The 21,715-nt window shown below is 36.0% G+C and overlaps 1 protein-coding gene across 4 annotated transcripts in view; it reads left to right on the top strand.

Annotated features, from left to right (window-relative positions):
* Positions 1–21,715, top strand: part of LOC132949218 (disco-interacting protein 2) — a 157,372-nt gene that overhangs the window by 63,355 nt on the left and 72,302 nt on the right. Inside the window, exon 1 of one of the 4 annotated variants that reach the window (XM_061019990.1) lies at positions 3,740–5,881. The exons of 1 other annotated variant lie outside the window; for it this stretch is intronic. In XM_061019990.1, coding sequence (XP_060875973.1) covers positions 4,213–5,881 — 1,669 coding nt within the window. In that variant the 5' untranslated portion in view covers positions 3,740–4,212. Of the gene's footprint in view, positions 1–3,739; positions 5,882–21,715 lie in introns of those variants that run through there. 2 more of the 4 variants (XM_061019991.1, XM_061019989.1) reach the window with 2 other exon arrangements.

Raw genomic sequence — 21,715 nt, 5'->3', positions numbered from 1 at the left:
TTATTGTGTTTTAGTTGCGCCTGGCGGACTTACGGGTGTTTGCCGTGTAACAGTCTATATATTATCATTATAATGCGCAGACCCGAAGATAAATAATATATCATTTAATATCGTGTGCGCGCATACCCTACTGCGTTATTTGCCGCCTATCTTCAATCTGGCGAATATAGAAATACCTGAAAACCAACCTACACGTATAATAGTATACTTATAGTAAGTATCTATACGGCGAATATTTTAACATTGGCACCGCGTGTACTAGATAAGTACAAGTTATATCGTTGCATGTGCACTCGTCGTTCCTATATGCTATGTAAGTATGTACACGTTCGTACCACTATTATTATAAATTATAATAGATCGTATTCCTGCAAATGCAGTATTGGTCGGTCGTTGGTATACGTTTAACGAACTGCGTGGTGCGCGCCGGGGAAATAGGTAAGTTCTATACGAGTTTTACAAAATTTCCGTTGCTAATTAGTGATTATTATTATTATTATTATACTCGTGTTCCTATCTATACAATAATAATAATAATAATAATAATATGCTCTACGGCACTTGTAACAATAATAATAATAAGCATTGCACATACAGATCAGCTCCAACTGATTGTATTCAACGAGAATGACTGGTTTTTAAAATTTTTTTTTGTTATTCTTCCATCGAGTTAATCCCGCGATCCTAATCGGTACACATGTGATAATATAAGCTAATAAGAATGTTTATTGGGCGCGTTATAATATACTCGTGCGTTATTGTGATGGTTTCGAATTATCGACTCGACAATAAACCAAACGGGACGACGACTACGACAACGACGGTGTTATCTCGTGCGATGTTTGGCTCGCGCGTGACGTGTATACTTACACATATTGTAATACAATAAAATTATAGAAAAACAAAAAATACACACACACACACAGGGTTTACACACGTTGGCACACACATATTAGCCCGAGGAAACACTTAACGTTCCCCTTTATAGAAATATCGAATATTATATACTATAATTATTTATAGGATTTGCGTTGTGGAGCGTTGTTGTTTCGGACACACGTATAATTTATACTGCAGTTATACGGTATTTATACAGATGTACCGACGAAATAGTGTTCACTCGCATCGTCATAATAACCGTGATCTTACGAAGGATCTATATACTTATTTTTATTATTCGTTATATTATAATTCATAATATTATTATTTATTACTATCGATTTTTTTTTGTGTAACACACAAATCAACAACAATTATTGTAATAAATTATCGTCAAGCTGGAGAGATGCTACGGGAAGTATTTCGTTTTTGTCGAAAACGTTTAAGTTCTAAAACTACTTACCCAGACTCCGTCCTCCCCTCGCCCACGAGGAAGTCGTTTATAACGTTTATTATTATGATCTATCAGCGCGAACGTGTTTTTGCAGTTGAAATATGTCTTGTAGTATACTATAACGTACCTATATCACTAGTGAGGGACAGAGAGAAAGTCAAAGATACACGGGTGTGATTAAATTCAATTAACTTTTAAATTAACGTTTACACATCTTATTTATAATTATTTTTAATATACTTCGCTGTACATATTGTGTGTTAGACATCTTTAATTGTACAGTAAATTATATATTAATTATTATACAAGAGTTATTATTATTCTTGTGTCACGTGTATATTAAAATGTGTTTAATAAATGTATTTTTTATTGTATTATTTTACTTTTTTAATTCAATATTTCAATCAAACATGTGTTCTAATGAAATAAAAATAATGATCATTACGACTTGTTTTTAAACGTAAGGTTTTGGTGCAGCTAACACATTTTTTAAATGATAATTCGCCAAAATCACATGTTACCTACGTTAAGTTCTATAATAATTAGTACCTAATACGTTACCAGTAAATTATATTATATTCAATATTGTATTTCAGTATCAAATACTATAAATATCATGTTTCAAGTGTTTTACTATAAACGTAGATAAATAAATTATTGATGTATTATGATTATAACATTGATTATAAATGATTATAATATATTACTAAATTGCTCTGATTAGTCTGATTAACAGCTATTTTTATCTGCAATTTTAGATACATTACCGATCTTCTAAACTCTAAATAAACCTAAAAACTTATTATTAATTTAATTCATAAACGTCGAGTTGTTTATTTTAAGATGACTAAAAGTATATAATTTGATTATATACAAAATAAGATTGTTATATATACTGTGTGTATATTATATACATTGGTATCTATATTTATATATTGTGTACGATATGTTTTCTGTGCAGTTTAAGTTTATATAAATCTAAAGCCATACATGAACTGAATCAATAAATGAATTGCATGAGAATAAACGATGACATAATCGGTTTTTAGTACCTATGCAGTATGCAGTTATTTAAAAAATACATATAATATTTATTACGCAATAATCAAAAACCTTTGACGGAAATTGTACTGTGCTCGAATAGATTTGAATAATATTTGTGGACCAGTTTCCCAGAAGAACGCCTGTGGTGAGTCAGACATGATTCTTCGGTAATAATTCTATAGTGTACCGGCCTTCTAGTCTTTGAATCATATATTTTCTGGTAATCAATCTATTTCTATATACTTCCTGTTCACTCGAAAAATGTTCTAGTCTAGAATACAATATTATGTAAATGCAAGATATATAAACTAACTATATTATAGGTAATATATACTATTTTATAAAATTGTATGTAATGCGAATTCAATTCGTCTGCAATACCACAATAGTGCAATACTATTTCGCATTATTTTTTTGTAAGTAGTGTTGAAATTCTAAATCATTAATATTTTATCGAGCAACCGATAACATTTCAATTAGGTGTAAAAAGTAAAAACCAAATTCGCTCTACCTACCTACCGTAGTTGTGTTAATGAAAAAAAAAACGTCGTTTCGATTTTCAATAACAAAAACTGCGAGGTGCAGAAAAATAAATAGAAAATAAACGGGACTCGGTAATCTGTTAAGCTCAAGTACATAAAACTATAAAAGTATAAAACCGACCGATTACGTTACGGAAAACATAAAATACGACGGGAATTCGAGTGGCTACGGCAACGGCGTTGTTCTACACGACATTTCGCTCCGAGTACCTACGTCACATAACATCGCAACGTAAAAAAATAGGCATAATATTATATATTATAATATAGGTACTGCGTTGAACGATCGAACAAACAGGAAGCGGCGAACGTGTATGGACGCACAAAAATAATATTATATTAAATATTCGTCCCTAATGATACCTATTAATTATTATAAAATATATATTATATTATTATTACGAATGTATCCCCTGGCAGCGGCGCAACAAGTGCACCCACACGGTCGCATAACAATATAACAATAATATGACGGTCGTGTGTGCGCGTGTATTGAAAACGCAAGTGACCGGACCGAAGCTTGTTATATACCAGTAGTGGCGGCGGCGGCGGCAGTGGTGACCGTCGGCCAGTCCGCAGAGCTGCAGCATCGCGGTGCCCGGGCGGGATGCCAGTGACCCGAGTGCTTTGATCTCTCTGCTCTATACACACACGCACTCGCACACGATAGTCGGCGGCAGCGGCGGCGGCGGCTGCGTCCTTGTACAAGTACCTTGGGGGCAACTTGTCCGCTTCGTGCTCGCTTTTGTGCGTGCGTGTGTGTTGCATCGCAACCGGTTCCCCCCTACACACATACACACACGCACACACAAACACGGACGGACGACGGTCGCGAGAGAGCGCGGCGGCTTGGCCGAGCGGTGGTGGTTACGGCGGCGACGACGACGACGACCGTACCCGAAACCGGTTGACGGCGGCGGTGGTGGTTTGCGGGTCCGCTGCTGCCGCGTAATATAATAATAATATAATCTACACGCGCAGTCGTCGTCCGTCACCCGATCGATCTCGCGTTCTGCAGTTCGTGTGTCGCGCGTGCGTTGTTTCTCTCTGTGTGTGTGTATTGCTCCTTTTCTCGCTGTTTTTTTCCCTCCTCATATCGGTTTTGTTTAAATCGTAGTACACAATATTATAATCATCGGTCTAGTGCGCGAGTGTATGTTGAGCGTGCGTTGTTTGGCGCGTGAGTGCGATTTAGCGCGCGACGGATAACAGCGCCGCGTAATCGACGATGACGGCGGATGCGCACCCACCGCAGCCGCTGCAGTTGACAGAGTCGCCGGCGAAGACGCCCGCATGAAACCTATCACGTTCGAGAACCTCCGGCGGCTGATCGGCGGTCGTCGGAAGAATAAAGACCGCAACGAGTCACCGTTTAAGCGGAGCGACTCGTTCAAACGGATATCGATCCGCAGGAATTACTTGGACGGTAGGGGCGGCGGTCAAAAGGGCAGGAATCCCACCAAAAAGCCTCCGCCGATAGACGGCGATGATTCGCCGCAACAGCAGCATTCTTCCGTACTTACCTCGGCCAAGCCGGATGGTAGCCTTCCGACTAGTCCTCCGGTCGTTTCTCGTCTCCTGGCTAGTCCCCGGGCCGCTTCTCGTCGTCCGTTAAGTCCCCTGCCCGCGCCGCCCTGCAGAGACCATGTACCGCCACCACCCGTGGAGCGAAGACGACAGGCGGTCGCTCCGGCACCGCCACCACCGCCACCACCATCACCACCGCCCACCGGCTCCACGACCGCCGTAACCACCACGACCACCGGCTCCTCGGCCCCCGCCCCCGCCGCATCGGTCATCGATTACGGCGAATGGATCCGATGCATACGAGCGGAAGAAGACTTGAACAACTTGAAGCGGTCTTGTTCTCCTCCCCCGCCGCCCACGCCGCCGGCACGGTACCGTTACCACGTGCACAAGGAGCTGGACGACAGTAGTCGTACCGACTCTGCCATCAGCCTCGGCCGGATATGGATGGACGCACCGATGTTACCGCCGGCCGCACCCCGGAGCCTGGAGTTGCCCGCCCGGCCGGCCGCGGCAGCAGCGATGGCGGCCGACGGCGACGGTCAGCCGCAACGGCGGGCCCACCATTCGCTGGAGAGCGCGCTCAAGGACAAGCGGGACGACCGGCCGGTGCCGTGCAGGCGGTTCCATCGGTACCCCGTGGCCGGGGACGGCGTCAACAAGACGGCGTCCCGTTCTTCTGTGGCGTCCACGTGCTCGGGAAAAGACTCGGGCTTCAGCCTGTCCGCCCCGGGGCTGTCCGATCCTCCGAGGCCGTCTAAGCAGCAACTGTTTCGCAAGAAGGCGCCCAGACGTCCTGCGGTAGGCGTCGCGGCTAAACCGACGACGGCGGCGCTGCATCCGCCTCCCACGCCGCAAGACCAACTCTACCAGGTGGTGGTCGCCCGGTCGCCGTTCCGACAGCTCAAATTGGACCCCATGATGTTCGTTCCCCCGGAAAAGAGGCGCCCCACCCAACACCATCACCACCATCACCATCACACGAAGCCCCGGCCGGTCGTCGAGATCCGAGACTATTGCGTGCCTAAAGACGCTCGTCTGCAGCGACGTGACCCCGCGGACGACTACCGCGGTGACACCGACGATTACGACGACGAAGATGACGAACAGGACAGACTTTACGAATCGATATCGAAGGGCAGCCGGGGACGGTGGCAAGAGTCCACGGACGACGCGGACACCGAAGACGACGAACAGGAGCAGCTGCAGCAGCTGTACCACCGTCGACACCAGCAGCATCACCACTACCAGCACCAGAACCATGACCAGCACCGGACTCCCGCGGCCGCGGCTCGGAACACCAACCGGGTGAAACGGAAAAAGTCGGCCCGACGGAACATCAAATACGTAGTGAAGCCTGTCCGACGGGCGCCGTCCGCGGCCACCCGGAGACCCAGCGTCACAGCCAAGTCGAAATCCGCCGGGACGCCAATAAGTAGGTTTTGATTTTTACTTTCGACCGTCGATGTCGTGATCTTTTGCTATCCGATACCGGTTTTTCTTTTTAGTTTTAATTCGTGTTTGTGTGCGTATATACCCCCTTAACGTCCGCGACCGTCGGTCGTTCACTGAACATTCGTCGACAGCCATTGATGTGTATAAAAGTAGAAATACCCTCGTGAATTATATTTCGGTCGTACACTCGAATGGCAATGATCGTTACTTATTATTATTGTTTTTTGTTTTGCGGAAAAGTCCTGCTGCGACGTAATAATTACGATACTATATTATTATACTCTCTCACGTGTCTGTTTCGAAAAGGAAGCTCGTCAAAACGTAATTAATAACTCGTAGGTGGTAGGTCATATATCGCATAGACGCCTCCGTTCAAATATTGATTGTACCTATATTATATTATATTGTACATTATACGCATATTATATATCTGTCTAGTACAGCTCGCCAACGTTTGTGGATGACGTTGTTTGTGAATTGTTCACGAATTGAATTGTTATTTTAATTGCTCTCAAAACTTTTGCGATATTAGTTTAATTTAATTTATTAAATTGTCGGTGTCTCAACCATGAGATTTCCACCTCTATTTTAAATTCAAGCCATTATTGTATGTATTAACAATTTATTTATTGTTAATTAAATTGCTGCAGATTTTAAATTTTCAAAAAAAGCGATATTAAAAAAAATAACTATTTTTAACGGGCATAAAACGTATACTGTAATTAATTACATAATATTAAATATAGGACGTACCTACCTTGGTGATGTAATGCATAATATCATATTTGTATAGGTTAGTACTATGAGACGTTTGAATTCCTGGAAGATGATTTAAATAGATATATCGAATGATATTTTATTTACCGTTAACACGACGAAGCTTTGGGTTTATTATACGAGAATCGATCGTTTCGTTGATTCATTCATTTCCATTGAAATCGTCGATGAAATAACTCAATAAACCCGCTAAACTGGTTAAGCATAACACGAAATTTCTTACGTTTTACCATATTATATTAGACTATGTCCGACGTTCAATAATAACGCTGTTAACCACTAGACATTTTTTATTTTTGTAATATAAGCATTATACATGCTGCAACACTTTCCGCATTCATTTGTTTAAACACCATCTGCGGAAGCGTGTTCGGGACGACACACGCTTTCATCAGTTTCCTGCAAAATGTATTCGGTTTAAACCCGTTAAGCTATACGTATTATATTTAGGTTTAATGTGTTTTGTTGTTTGTAACCTATAAAAAAAAAGCTTCGGATTTCAAATGATTTAACACCGTGATTCAATTTTAAGGCGTGGCGTCCTCGTTCGATAAATGTTCAACGGTACATTTTATATTTTTATCGTTAACATTGCGCGGTGAAATGCGAAATGACTCTGTATAGTGGTGGAGTTGAAACAATAATTTATAGGTGCCAAAAAACCCGACACGTATGATAATATACATGTTATACGTACCTATATTATGCTGTAAAAACCTAACGACTATACGGATGATTCGAATATGCCTATATATAGTATGTTATATACGTATAGCTATTTCCCAACAATAATAATTACGATCCCGTGTCGTTTAAAAAAGATCATCTCCGACCGTACATAACATATATATAAATTACAGGTTAAAAGACCATAACATTATAAAATACGTCCGTCGAGAAACTGTGTAGGTACTCCGTTGCGGTGATATGTAAATCTATGTAAGTACGGTAAAAAAAAATTTAAAAAAAAAATACCCCGTCGTCTGGGAACCTTGAAAAGGTTAGCGGCAATCAAATCCGATCGGGATCAAATATCACTCTCCTACAAGTCCATATAATGTATATCATATAATAATATAATGTATACGTGTTATATCATTATTATTATTGTAATACCACGGCGGTGGTGTACCGGTGGAGTGGAAAGGATGAGACAACACACACACACACACACACACACACACACACCCACGACTCGTTGTGATAATTTATGTATTATTATATAGTTTAATCAATAATAAAATACAAACCGAAGTCTGACGATTCCGTTCTTCGTCATTAAACTCGCTTCGGCGTCTTAATAATATAATATATTATATCATTGAATTATAGCGTATACGAACCGGATAGTCACCGCGGTAGCGGTATAATAAAATATGCGCTCGGGTGAATACGTATTATTATACCTTTTATATAGAGTTTAGTCCGCTGCCATCAATCGCGCATGGGAGTCGTTTTGATTATGTCTCGACGACGACGCTTCGGGGTGAAACTACTTATACGAGCGTATATGTTATAACGATAATTTATAATATTATTACATGTATTACATATTATTATATTATTATACATCGCGTTCACGACTTTGGATTTTATACATCGATAAAACAAAACGTTATGCGGACAAATCGTATTATTTCATTATTGTATGTACACACGAAGCTCGTATATTATATTATTACTATTACAATATAGTACAAGATTATAATAATATACGTATAATGAAATTACGTATTATTGAATCGTCATAGTGCAATAAATATTGTATGGGTTTTAGCGTTGAAACAGAATAATATTGCGTTCCCGTCGTGAGATGTGGGATTTTCTGTAACAACTATTATAGCAATACTAAACTACATTTTTATATGCGTATTGAGTACGATATCATTGTTGTTGCTTTATGCAATTATTACTATAGGATATCAATTGGCGACTGCATTTGCGTCAAAACGATTAAATTCAAAGACACATTAATTTTTGTAAAAAACATTTTATTTAGCGGTGATAATATAATAATATATCTATTATTGAGTGTATCGTCTATACGTATACGTTTAGAGCTGTATAAACAAACAATTCATAGATAGTACATGGTCTGTGTGTGTGTGTGTGTGTGTGATGTAGAAATGTAAAACCAGCTAAATTTGTACTGGACGTAACTCGACAATAAGCATCAGAGGTTGTACCTAACCGCAGCCACTCCCCCCACCCCACCAACCATTGATTGAAATTTAATTGGATTTTGTGTTCATGATTTATACAAACATTTAGGTAAAAGTGGGTTTCGTTTTTCCGTTTTAGTTTAATGTTTTGAAATTTGAATCTACCTCCACATCACAAAAAACGCATTTCTCGATTTCACTACATCTCGGTGTGTACTTTTCAATTATCGTGTCGTATTCATTACAGTTGTTATATAGCATTTTGAGCAACTTAAATCGTCTCTGTGATTTAATTAAATCGAAAGTTGTTAGAATTTCAACGGCCGCTGACTAATATGTTATTTATGTCACAAATTAGACTACAATAATTATAATAATAATACTTATAATTTTTATCTAATGGTTGTTTGTTTTGTTTTTGTTTTAGGTAAGTCACGTGAACGATTTCTGTATTAATATTCAACTCCTGTGCAACGTAATATTGTATAAAAGTGGACTCACGGTGAGTCTGATGACGCCATCTCTTTAGACGTAATTTTATAACGATAATATTTATGTACATTGTATTAATTTTTTTTTTAAACTTTATTTTTAATATATCTAAATAATATAAACAATATAATTTGTAGTTTAAATTATTAAACGTAAAATTAAAAAAAAAGCCATTTTTATATTATGCTATAATATTATTCTAAGTATATGTGCGTGTATACCTATAGAATATGCAACTACGTTGCGACAGTATCGTACACTACTGCCATATATAATATTGCAGTACCTATTATTACCTCGTAATTCTCTGCGTGTGCAGAGATCTCGTTAAGGAGAATATAATATTATTATACTGATATCACTATATGTGTATGATTCATATGCCAGTAAGTCCATTATTCGTCGACCGTATGTAGGTATTATCCACAATACATATTATGCGACGTAAATATGAAGTTAAAACGCGTGTGATTAGCAGCTGATTTAGTATTATTGTTAAACGATTATAGCAGCATAATATTTTCCTATAAGAGTGTGTCCGGTGGCCGTACTCCAAGGCTATAGACTGCAATAATATGACGACGACATTTTTATATATCTGGACGTATAAACATTATGAACGAGTCAAGGAAAATTGTGGACGAGAAATCGGACCGTTACCAGTTTTGCCATATTTGTTTAACATAATATTATATTATTATATTATACGATGAGCGCATTGTTTCGGAAAGTTCAATTATAACGCATATTTCGTATACAATGCATACATATTATTATGCACTATCAAGTATTATTATACTTACCATGCACCCATCATATTATACCTGTTCATATTGTTTATCGTGGTAAATCATAATATTATACACATGTTACGCGATTAAGCATTGAAATACGCCAAAGCCAATCGTCTGTGTACTATTGGGTATGTACAGTGATGCAAAAATATCGTATTTTATTTTTCAATCGTAGAATACGTGTATTATGCATATATTGCACGTGTATAATACAGTATTTTACAAAAATCGTATGGCGTTTGGATTAATGTTAAATATGAGTATATACCAGAGTGCAATAATAATATTGCAGTTTATTGATGAATAATGATGCAATTTGATTATTAAATTATGTAATGGCAGTCTGGTAATAAATTAATAACTAATAGTAAGTATATGGAAATAGATTAGTTCTAAGTTTTGAATAGGTATTGGGTTTTAATATTTTCATTCATTTTAATTAGTACCTATGTAATTATTTAATTAGTAAGTGTTTACTGTGGCTACTGGCTACACAACTAGTAAGTGTAGACCCAAAACACTATAGTTCTAATAAAAACAAAGTTTTAACAAAAAAAGAAAGCAACTTTATTGTAAAATACAGAAACATAAATTAATATTTTTTGAAACAACTTATCAGAAAAATATTAATAATTAAATATAAAATATACCTAATTAGTAATCACCATCATTACTCTTTTGCAATTTTAGATTGTGCTTAACATAATATACACTAGTTTAGAAGCTACCTCTGTTGTTAATCTATTCTTTTTAGCTATATTTCACTAGTCCATAAGTTGAAAATGTCGAAGCAGTCGAAGCTGAAGTAGGTGGACATTGTCAAATTTCCGATACAACTTTTGCCAAATTTGTAGCTGAACAAATTCCATTCCACCATGTTATTATGTTCATATGATTACCATCAGTTTTAGTATTTAGACAATTCCATACAAAATCTCTGGCCCATTATGTACTGCGTATATTTTATCTTTATTATTGATCTACCATTTATCACTGATTTTTTTTTTTTATACCATTTGTATTGTATTTTTTTATACATGACGTAAAATACGCTAGTAGAATACAATATTATACGATTTGTACTATACAATTTACATCACTGGGTATGTATCATGGGCCCCGCATTGATCGGTGTACAAATCCGACCACATACGGCGATCAAGTATATCCAAATATAATAATAGTTGTAATGATAATAATTACTGTTATTGTCGTTTTGGATGAGGTCGTCTGCGCTTATTTAATACAGTCGCGCGCTCGGGTTAAAAAAGGTAATTACCTAATATTATAGCACTCGGATGACCGATGATCAGTCGGCCGAAAAATGTAAAACTTTCAACAGCAGCTGCGACCAAAAGCTTAAGAGGACGCAACGAATCCATACATTTGTTGTCTCACACGCACGACATAGCAAATTATCGTTCACTAGTTTCAATAGTGTGCTGTTGTTTTTGATACTAGAGTGAATTGACCTATTATAAAACTTTTAGGTAAGTACATTATCTGTGCTTAAGCGTTGCCGATTTTTCGAAATTTTCATTTTCAAGCAAGATATGGGTATGTGAAATATCAAAAACTACAAATGATCATATGAAGATTAAAATATCGAATAAAAGCCTACGCTTAAGCACAGATAATGTTATTATCTAAAAAATTGATAATAGGTCAAATCACTCCAATGGCAAAACTAACAGCACACTATTGAGACTAGTGGACGAAAATTTGCCATGCCGTACGTGTGTAAGACGGAGACAAGATGGATGGGTACTGGGTAGCATCCTCTTAAAACAGTTGTACAAGATTTGTTGGATTCATTTTTAATCTATACCTATATACCTACCATGTATCTAACCATCGATTCCGCCAGTACGGGTACATTATAATATAATACGTCAGATCCCATCGAAATCTAATATTAATTTTTTTAATATTTCCAATTTAGCAAAAAAATTGAAATATATAAATAAAATACACCATCATTTACTCTTATAAAAATGCGTAAACTATAATAATTCGTTCTCACAGTTTCTGTACGATTCCCCCGAATTCCAAGGCGTTCCCTGGAATTTCCCGTCACTAGATGCGTACCCCGCGACGGAGATGTGAAGTCGACCCGATTTATCATTTATTAGTATGGTTTTTTAGCCATACGAAATTCGTCTGATCCCTCTGTGCAGTATAATAATTGTATAGTAATTATACACATTTCGTGCGAGAACGCCTTCGTTGCCCCGTTTATGTCACCACCACCACCACCACCACCACCATCGGCTATCGGACTAATGGACGTTTAATTATGTACGCAGGATACTCGGAATCGTTTGTCCTTGTGCAGCAGGAGGACATCGAGAGGACGACAAATTAATGTGCGATCCCTGTGCACATATTATACCAACGTCATATGGCAGCTTATTTTATCGTATTATATGCAGATGGCGTGAATATTTAACACTGCAGACCCGTCGCGTGTCACGTCACGTCAAAAATCCTCTGCAACTAGATTAGTGTATAATATATAGCCATATAGGTATTGTGTGCTTATTGCATAATAATAATAATAATAATAATAATACGTGTACGGCAGAACCTCCGTTGCCTATGTAATAAAATTCTAAATTCAAATCTCTACGTTCAAAAGTCACGGCGAGCTGTTGCGACGATGACCACGACACACCACCACCGACGCGGAGTGTGATTAATTTATATTTTTCGCCTGTTTTTCAAGTTATAATATTACACGTTAGCACAGTTGCAGTACCTACGCATATAATATACGTGTGAAAGACGGACTTTCGACGACGTATGCCGTTGGCATCGCTGATTCGCCCTGTCTGTGAATTTTTTTGCGATTTCGTATACTTAAATCGGCGTGGTTACTGCAGGCCACTCGAGGACTTGCGTATGACACACTGCAGGACGATTTCAAAGGAAATAATAATAATACAGAAAACATTTCAGTTTTATACAAGTATTGAATATGACGCCGCTGCCGACGTGACCGACATGTGTATCCCATCATAATTTTTTTCTCGCCCTTGACAATTAAATTATAAATTTTATTTTTTAATACTCTTCATACATACTTGAAAATATCAATGAATATGTCATATTATAACGTAGGTACATACGTTTCGACTGCTTCGGCGCAATTCGAGTGAACACTGTTCTGCCCTGTGTAATATTATTATGTGTTTATTATTTTTCTACTTGCGCGCGCGGAGCTTATTATTATATTAATAATGAAGTGTATACAACATATTTTCTTTATATATCGATAGGTTTAGTACACTCGAACGATTTTCAATGGCTCTCGGCCAACGTATATGTATAATATGTAATACATATAACAACTGCGATCGTCAAAACGTAATACCTATCAGGCAGAGGCGGCACACGAATTGAATTTAATTTTCATAAATCCGCCGTAACGAGACGTCGTTGTCGAGTCTGCCGGATAATACTTAATAACGCGGACCATCATCTGTATAACGTAATGCGTACCTATATGTATTGATCCCTTCGAACACCCAACTACCTATTATGTAATCATCGCCGTTTGCGCGTAAAACACGTCGACGATAGGACGTACACCGCGACGGCAAATAATTGAAATAATATAGCGTACCAATTCTTTATTTTTATGGTTCACAAAATAACATGATATTTTGTGGACGCGAATAAATCGTTCGACGCGTGTTGTAATTCTATGACGCTGTGCTATTATATTGCGGTGGGGTGTTCGAAACGTCAGAGAATAAACACGACATTATGACATGCGTTTAACGACGACATTCGAACCTATAATATCGTCTCGTATATTATTATTATAATACGTCGTAACACCGTTGAACCGCCGCCATAATATAATCATAATAACGATACACATAATAATACATTATAATATTGTAGTCGTATTACGTATATTGTTATTTGTTATTGTTCTATCCGCGTATGGTCGTCCGCGGTGCTCGTCGGACCAGTTACGACTGTATTATAATATCATGCGCATTTATTATTAATATATGACGAAGCCGCTTTTGGATGTACATTAATTTGAATTTTGTTTTTTTATACATATCGTCTGGTCGAACACGCATAGTATATTATAGGTATAGTAGTTCGATGTATACAACTTATCGGCGCCCTAGACTTGAGACATTAAACATCTAACTATAATGTAATATCGATTTCAAATATTATGGATGCGTCGTCGTCGTTGCGATTATGGTAATCGTACACACACGACACACGCGTATTGATATACACCATCGCGGACCTGAGGAAAATCTAATATGCAAAAATTATTTTTATATATAAATATATTTTTTTTTTATAGTCCCCCATTCATCATGGCTATTGTAATGTCATCACGCGCACAACTACATAATATTATTGTATTTTATTTTTGCGTTTGTAAACTTTGATAGTTAATACTATTGTTTTTGTTGTTTTGCGCTTTTCCAATGAGGAGCGAATCGTTTTACGCCATTTAATGAAGTATGGGCACGTTTTGGTTCGAATTTCGTTCTGTATTCCGCGTATTAATAATATATTATTGCTGTAAATGGTGTCGTATGTATGTCGCGTTTGGTATAGTATACTCAACGAGCTTTATCGATTTTCAGTTGCCGTCAGCGAGCAAATAAGTAAATTTACTTAAAAACTATTACAGACTGATGGATAGATACATATTATATATTTAAAAGGATAGACAACAAATATGGTCTCCGGTATTATTGGTATATTCATTCAGCGGATCACGCGTATAATAACAGTACCTATTTATTATTTTGGTCATTCATAATTTCCATTTTTTACGTCCCCTTTATCTTATTAAAAATAATTAACTCACTAGACATTAGTGTTTGTACAATTCTAGTAAATGTGTTTGACACGCAAAACTTGGGCTCTTTATACCGACATACTCTATATACCGACCACCATAGTCCATAATGCCATTAATCTGGTGTTACATAACATCTGGTGGTAATATTATATTATATATATATATCAATTAATTCCGCTCCCTTGTCTAACCTAACCTTAGTAAGTCGAAAACCTCGACAAGTCGAAACAATTTAATTTCCCTTAAATTTCGACTTATCGACGTTCCATTGTAATATACTAATATATATCAATTGACATAGGTATTATGGAATTATGCATAATAATGCACTTACATTATGTAGTTAAATACGGAATTGTCAATTATTTTGAAAACGTGTTTAATATAGGAAGGTATATATAGTTGATAGTTTAAAAACAGAAATTTTATATAAAACAATTATACATCAATATTGCAATCATATGCGTTGCACCGAATACGAATACCAACCATACTGTTGGTTTCATTTTATCACCCGGTATGTAAGTATGATAATAAAATAATAATGATATAGGAGTGTTAATTCGCGACGCACGCGTTTAATATAACACGCTCACAGACGTCCTCGTGCAGCAAAAGACTTTTTTTTTTGACTTTTTTCGGATCGGTACCGCTCGCTCACGAGAATATATATACCGAAGCGTATTAGTGGCGGGGCGTCCCCATTACTCTGTCGTCATAGGTCATAATATCCGGGTTGCACCGCACAGGGTTGTTCAATATCCGGGCGGTGCGGGGTCAAATATCCTGAATAATGCTGCATTTATTGTTCGTTTGGTTTACCCTAGATCAAACGTGATGTGTAAACTACTGTGTAAAGTAAATTGGTCATCGTCGGGCATGTATATTGTATATTAATAGATAGCTTTTACGTTTTGTAATGAGCACTACAGAGTAATCCACTGAAACTGTTATCGAAAATAAATGCATACTTCATGTATATTATCCATTATACTAGGAGAGACCGCACAAATATAAATTACATTTTGGCGTTTTGCATTTACTTATAAATGTAAAACCAAAAATTTATAATTTTCACATAATAACACTTCCATTCGAAATAAAAACTTAATAGTTATACTGTAAACTTGCAAGTACTTTAAAAAAAGTTACGTTTTACCCCGACGGCCCGACTATAATATATAGTTGGTCTTAATTCGTTTTTTATAGTTGATCAAATAAATTACCTCAAAATTATAACATTTTACATTTATAAAAGGCAGTACAAGGAAAATATTACTATATTATATATGGCTGTATGAGACATAACAACAAAACACTTAAATTAATATAACTGAATTCATTGAAAATACATTAAAGCCATTAAACATAACCTACATAGCTACATACTACACAGTATTAAGTCACTACTATTGAGTATTGACCCCAAATCATATGTAACATTTGACCCAAACATTTGAAAATTTTCTTTTGTACAATAAAATGGTAATATTCATACCTGACTATATCATAATATACCATACCTATAAGGTATGCATACTAATTTTAATACTAAATAAGACAATTTTTTCAAATTTAAATATAATAATTGTTAATGGAAACTAAAAATTATAAACAATATTATATTATTGTAGCAACTTATAGGCAGGTCGATACTAGGGTTCTTGATAAGAAAAATAGGATAATGACAAAATAAATGTTGGTCAGTATGTAGTGGTTCAAATCATTTACTTTTTACCGGCTTTAAAAAAATTTTATGGAAAGATAAATTGAGCATGTTACTTTTGCATCCCTACCGTGTTGTCCTCGTCTGTTGATTTTTTTTATCGCTAGCCAACGGTCGTTTGCATGAATATTAAAGTAAATTTTATTGCCATACTTTAACCCGAACAATTAATTACAAAATTATTTTAGCATTTGGTCTGTTTAAATACAATTTTCAAATTATTGAATTTATCATTTTTATTTTCTTTTTGTTTAAATATGAGTATATTGTATTTTTAATCAGTTCGGTATAATAATATTTTCTCGATAATTTTTTGAAACAATCGGTTAAACAAAAAGTCGAAGCCTTATCGCGGACTTCATCGCTTACATGTCGTATATAATATTAAGAAATTGTATTCATTAGTTACGTAATAGATTAATTATATAGCAATGTAAAACGTTCTCTTTATATATTATTACGATACATATGAACCGCTGACCCATCACAATCGTTGTCGTTAAGATATTAATATGTCCGTCCGTCGACGTTTCCTATAGGTACACGCGCAGAGTCAGTATTTTCTGTTCATTTGATAAAATGTATATAAAAAAAATAATATTAAATTCTATATGAAAACGGAAAGGTCGACAAAATATGACCTTTGGTTCAGTTATGTGTACCACTATACATAGCATGTTATTATATTACATATAGCCGAGTATTCGTGGCCCGCTGAACCACCGTTTATCTTGCATTATATATATATGCAAACGACGAATACAGCGACTGCTTCGAGCTCGGAGGTACACGAAGTCCGCTAAAATAATGAAACTGTTATCATCACTATATGCATAATATGAGATATTAACTCGCACTGTAGGTATCTACTTAATATGTTGCTGATGTTGCGGAGGATCGTGGCATAAATGGAATTTTCTTTCGCGTAGTTTGACAATTATTAAGTCGTTTAAATGTTTCGCTTACGTGAACTTGAGTCAACTATTATAATATATCCACGAGACACGTTAAAACTGCAGTAAGTATAATACCCACCAAGTCACAACCCTCCTGTATAGACACCGGACTTTGAGGTGTACCTGCAGTATTATTATATATTTGTTTTAACGTGACGTTTAATACCCTCGTGTGGTGTCTCCTCGGTCTTACTAACGCATATGCCGTGTGTCCGCGAAAACTGGGTACACTATACCTCAGTTAGGTACCTACATTACTCAGTACCCTATTCATATTTTAGAATAATTATTCTGTCTTTGGGAGATTGAAGATCTAATAGTCTAGTTTCATGTCCTGCAAACAGAATTAAAAAATATGTAGGTATAGGGTATACTGAGTATATGGGTGGTTTTGAAACACGGTGTAGTATTGCAATTTTTTAGGCTCGTTCGGTATTTCAATTTTAAAGCAATAGTTATGAACATTTTAAAGTGGTAAATTTAAATAACTTGCTTCAAAATTGAAACATCAAAAAAGTCTAGATTTCTTTACATTAAATTCGATTATTAGGTCAATATTAATATTCAAAACGAAAACAACAGAAATATGGATTATTTTGGATGTAAAGTTGTTTGTATTGTCGTGGCGTTAGTTCGACGGAAATAACACATGCAGGTATAATATGTCCTCAATAACATGAGAGGCACCGCAGTCTCGCTTGCTGATCGCTTCTTTTGCACAAATTAATTATAATAAGTGTTATTGCCGGAGAAAAAAAATCGTGTTCGCGTAATTTGTTACGACATATTTCTCAAACGAATTTCGATAAACGAACTACGGTACCTATAATTTATAAAAAAAAAAGGCATTCGTTTAGCAGGTGACCTACCAGACAACTGCAGGTGCTTTCCAATATTTTAACGGTGAACTGTAATACTATTTATACATATTATTTTAATAAAAATTTTAATTTTAGATAGTACCTAGTCAAAAACATTAATAAATTGTGTCATTCTTTCTTTATAATACAAATTTATATTTAATAATTTATAATGAGTCATATTATATTCTTAATTATAATACATCTTAATTCGGTAGGTTCACCTTTTCTGATGTCTGGCGATAGACAACATAATATAATGGAGTTGTAAGATATCGTGTATTTTTCACAAAATTTTCCACTACTATTATATTAATATTTGGCCGTTCTAATATTCGATTATACTATAATATTATAATCGTACGTCATCATGAATAATACTTAAAATGATAAAAACGGTTGTTTTTTGAATTTATTTAACAGGTGACCTACGAACACTTTCTAAGGTTTAATAGTTGACCCACCGGATTTTCTTTGGTTTGATGATATCTGACCTACCTAATTTTTGTCTAGTTTTAGATATACATTTAATTAATACAATTATCGAAGAGTCGTTTTATTTTATTTATTAGTATGCACTTACATATTATCGACCTCTGGCGGATAAGTAAACCGGTTAGGTCTTATATTATATGCTATGCAATGCTATCATAATATCACTGTAAATTTGAAACGACTTCTCGTTTAGGTGACATTGTTATTTTGTATTATGATACGTGTAACATTAAAAATAACAATTTTGTGAAAAATACATTGTAATATATCATTTTTTCGATAGTTTTATTAATTATTTAAATGTATATTATCTAAAACTAGACAAAAATTAGGTAGATCAGATATCATCAAACCAAAGAAAATCCGGTGGGTCAACTATTAAACCTTAGAAAGTGTTCGTAGGTCACCTGTTAAGTTAATTCAATAATCCACCGTTTTTATCGTTTTAAGTATTATTCATGATGACGTACGATTATAATATCATAGTATAATCGAATATCAGAACGGCCATATATTAATATAATAATAATATGTAGGTAACTAATATTGTAAATTATAATGTAATCAATTGGTACCTACGTTTAAAAATATATATTAAATAATATGACATGCTAGAATACCGGCTAAAAAAATATGTGTTGTATACAGTAGTCTTTGTTTACGATACATCATACGATGCAAGCTGATTACTATAGCAACGATATATATCCATACTTATGTATAATAATGCAAAATATTATATAACGATTATCACTCAATTCCCTATTGGATATTTCGCGTGGGCATTATGGGTACGCTGTAATTGGCCAGTGGTGTATGTATCCTAGAAAATAAAATATTACATATTATGATGCCGTTTATTAGATCTATTTCTGGCACTTGATATACGGGGATCGTGTTTACGAGAGAAAAAACAAAATTTCAAAGAACCACTGTTTTTTTTTTAATGAAGACATTATTATTAACCATCGCCCATGTATTCGAACTTACGAGTTATATTGTTTAGCTCACGACCGAATATTATTCAATTATTATATGATATACTTACGTGTCAGATAAAAATATAAAAATACGTTGCCCGGCGCGGAATGATACCAAAATAAAAAGAGCTCGAAAAATACGTTTCTCTCGGGGACGTTTTTTTTTGTTTATCTTAACGTGCTGCGGATACGATATTATTATTGTTTATGTCCCTCTGCGTTTGTAACTCGAGTTTTTTTTTTCGTAAACTCGTATCCACTTGCACGCGTCCACGCTTAAAAGATAAATACATAAAGTCTCTGGTTAAATACAAAATAAAAAGTGGGTTTTGTCGAATCGTCGAGTTTCGGGACGAACGCCGATGTCTTGTTCTGAAGATAATATTATTATAATATACGAGCGAGATTCGACGACAATAATATTATAATATACGTTTATTTAGCTTTTGCTGCAGTGAGGTATTTGGCACGGCGTTCAAGGGGGGGGGGGGGAAGGGTGGAAATAAGACGATTTGGGTTTTTTTCGCTCCAATACGATATCGATATATACACCACCATTGGCGCCGGCCGATTTAACACACCGTGACGATAAATCACCTTTAAACAGTTCAAACACAGAACGAGTCGCGCGCGCGTACCTACAGACTGACGACTTTCACGTTGCGCGTATCTCGTAACGATTTATATTTTATACATATTGTATAGGGTGATTTTTTTCGGTTTCAACCCATCGCGGTCGCTTTTTATAATACGGTCGTATTCATTTCTTCTTATTATAATATCTTATTGTCATTGCGTATAGATGTTGAAAAGATATTATTTGACTGTCGAAAAAAAACCCGAAATAAATTGCAATGTACCTATTGTACTCTTCGGTTATATAATATACACGAGGAAAGTAAAACTATATAATATAGACGTGTCGTCCGGATAAGACAACCGGCCGGTCCGCACGGATAAAACAAAACGAAAATCACCCAGTATATTATATTATATTATTTTATTGTAGCAGTGCAGTGTGGGTTATATTATAGCTGCATGTGTATATCGCAGCTTACGTCGCGAGCGTGAGATTGAATTCGTGTTGTGCCGCACGGGCGAAAGTGTCTGCGATTTTTTTACAGCGTCTTTCCACCACCGCTGATGTATACAGATGCTTCGCATATATATTATATTACCCATATAGGTAATACCGAATACGCTTGTATGTCTGTCGCTGCTTTTTCGAGCGAGAAAATCGCTAGATCGAAATAACGTATATATTATTATAGTTTATTTTTATTTTATACCAAATACCAACTGTCGTATTTTAGGTTAGGAAATTCAAATCTTCAGAAAAGAAAAATCGAAACGTAAAATATATACATATTGTATATTATTATGTATCAAGTATTTTTGACACTACCTGTACAATACCCCCGATATCGTGGTTACCCTCTCGGCTCGATCACTATTATACTCGTATACCGGAGTTGAACCGATCGCTTTTGCTTAGAACCTCGCTGCTACGATAAACGGTATATACTCGTAACTTGGTATATCGGGTAACCGCGATATTTTCCGTCGATCTTATGATCGGTTATCATCGCCCGTTCTTTCCGCATCCATCTCACAGCGATTTTCAACCGAATCGTTTTCACGCGTCATCGCGGCTGTGAGTGCAGTTTTACATCATAGTGTTGACATAGTGAGCAGCGTGTGTCGTAAATTCAACGAAACTACTTCC

The sequence above is a fragment of the Metopolophium dirhodum genome, chromosome 7, assembly GCF_019925205.1.
Source record: "Metopolophium dirhodum isolate CAU chromosome 7, ASM1992520v1, whole genome shotgun sequence".
NCBI classification, from domain to species: Eukaryota; Metazoa; Arthropoda; class Insecta; order Hemiptera; family Aphididae; genus Metopolophium; species Metopolophium dirhodum.
This window is presented reverse-complemented; position numbering and strand designations above follow the sequence as displayed.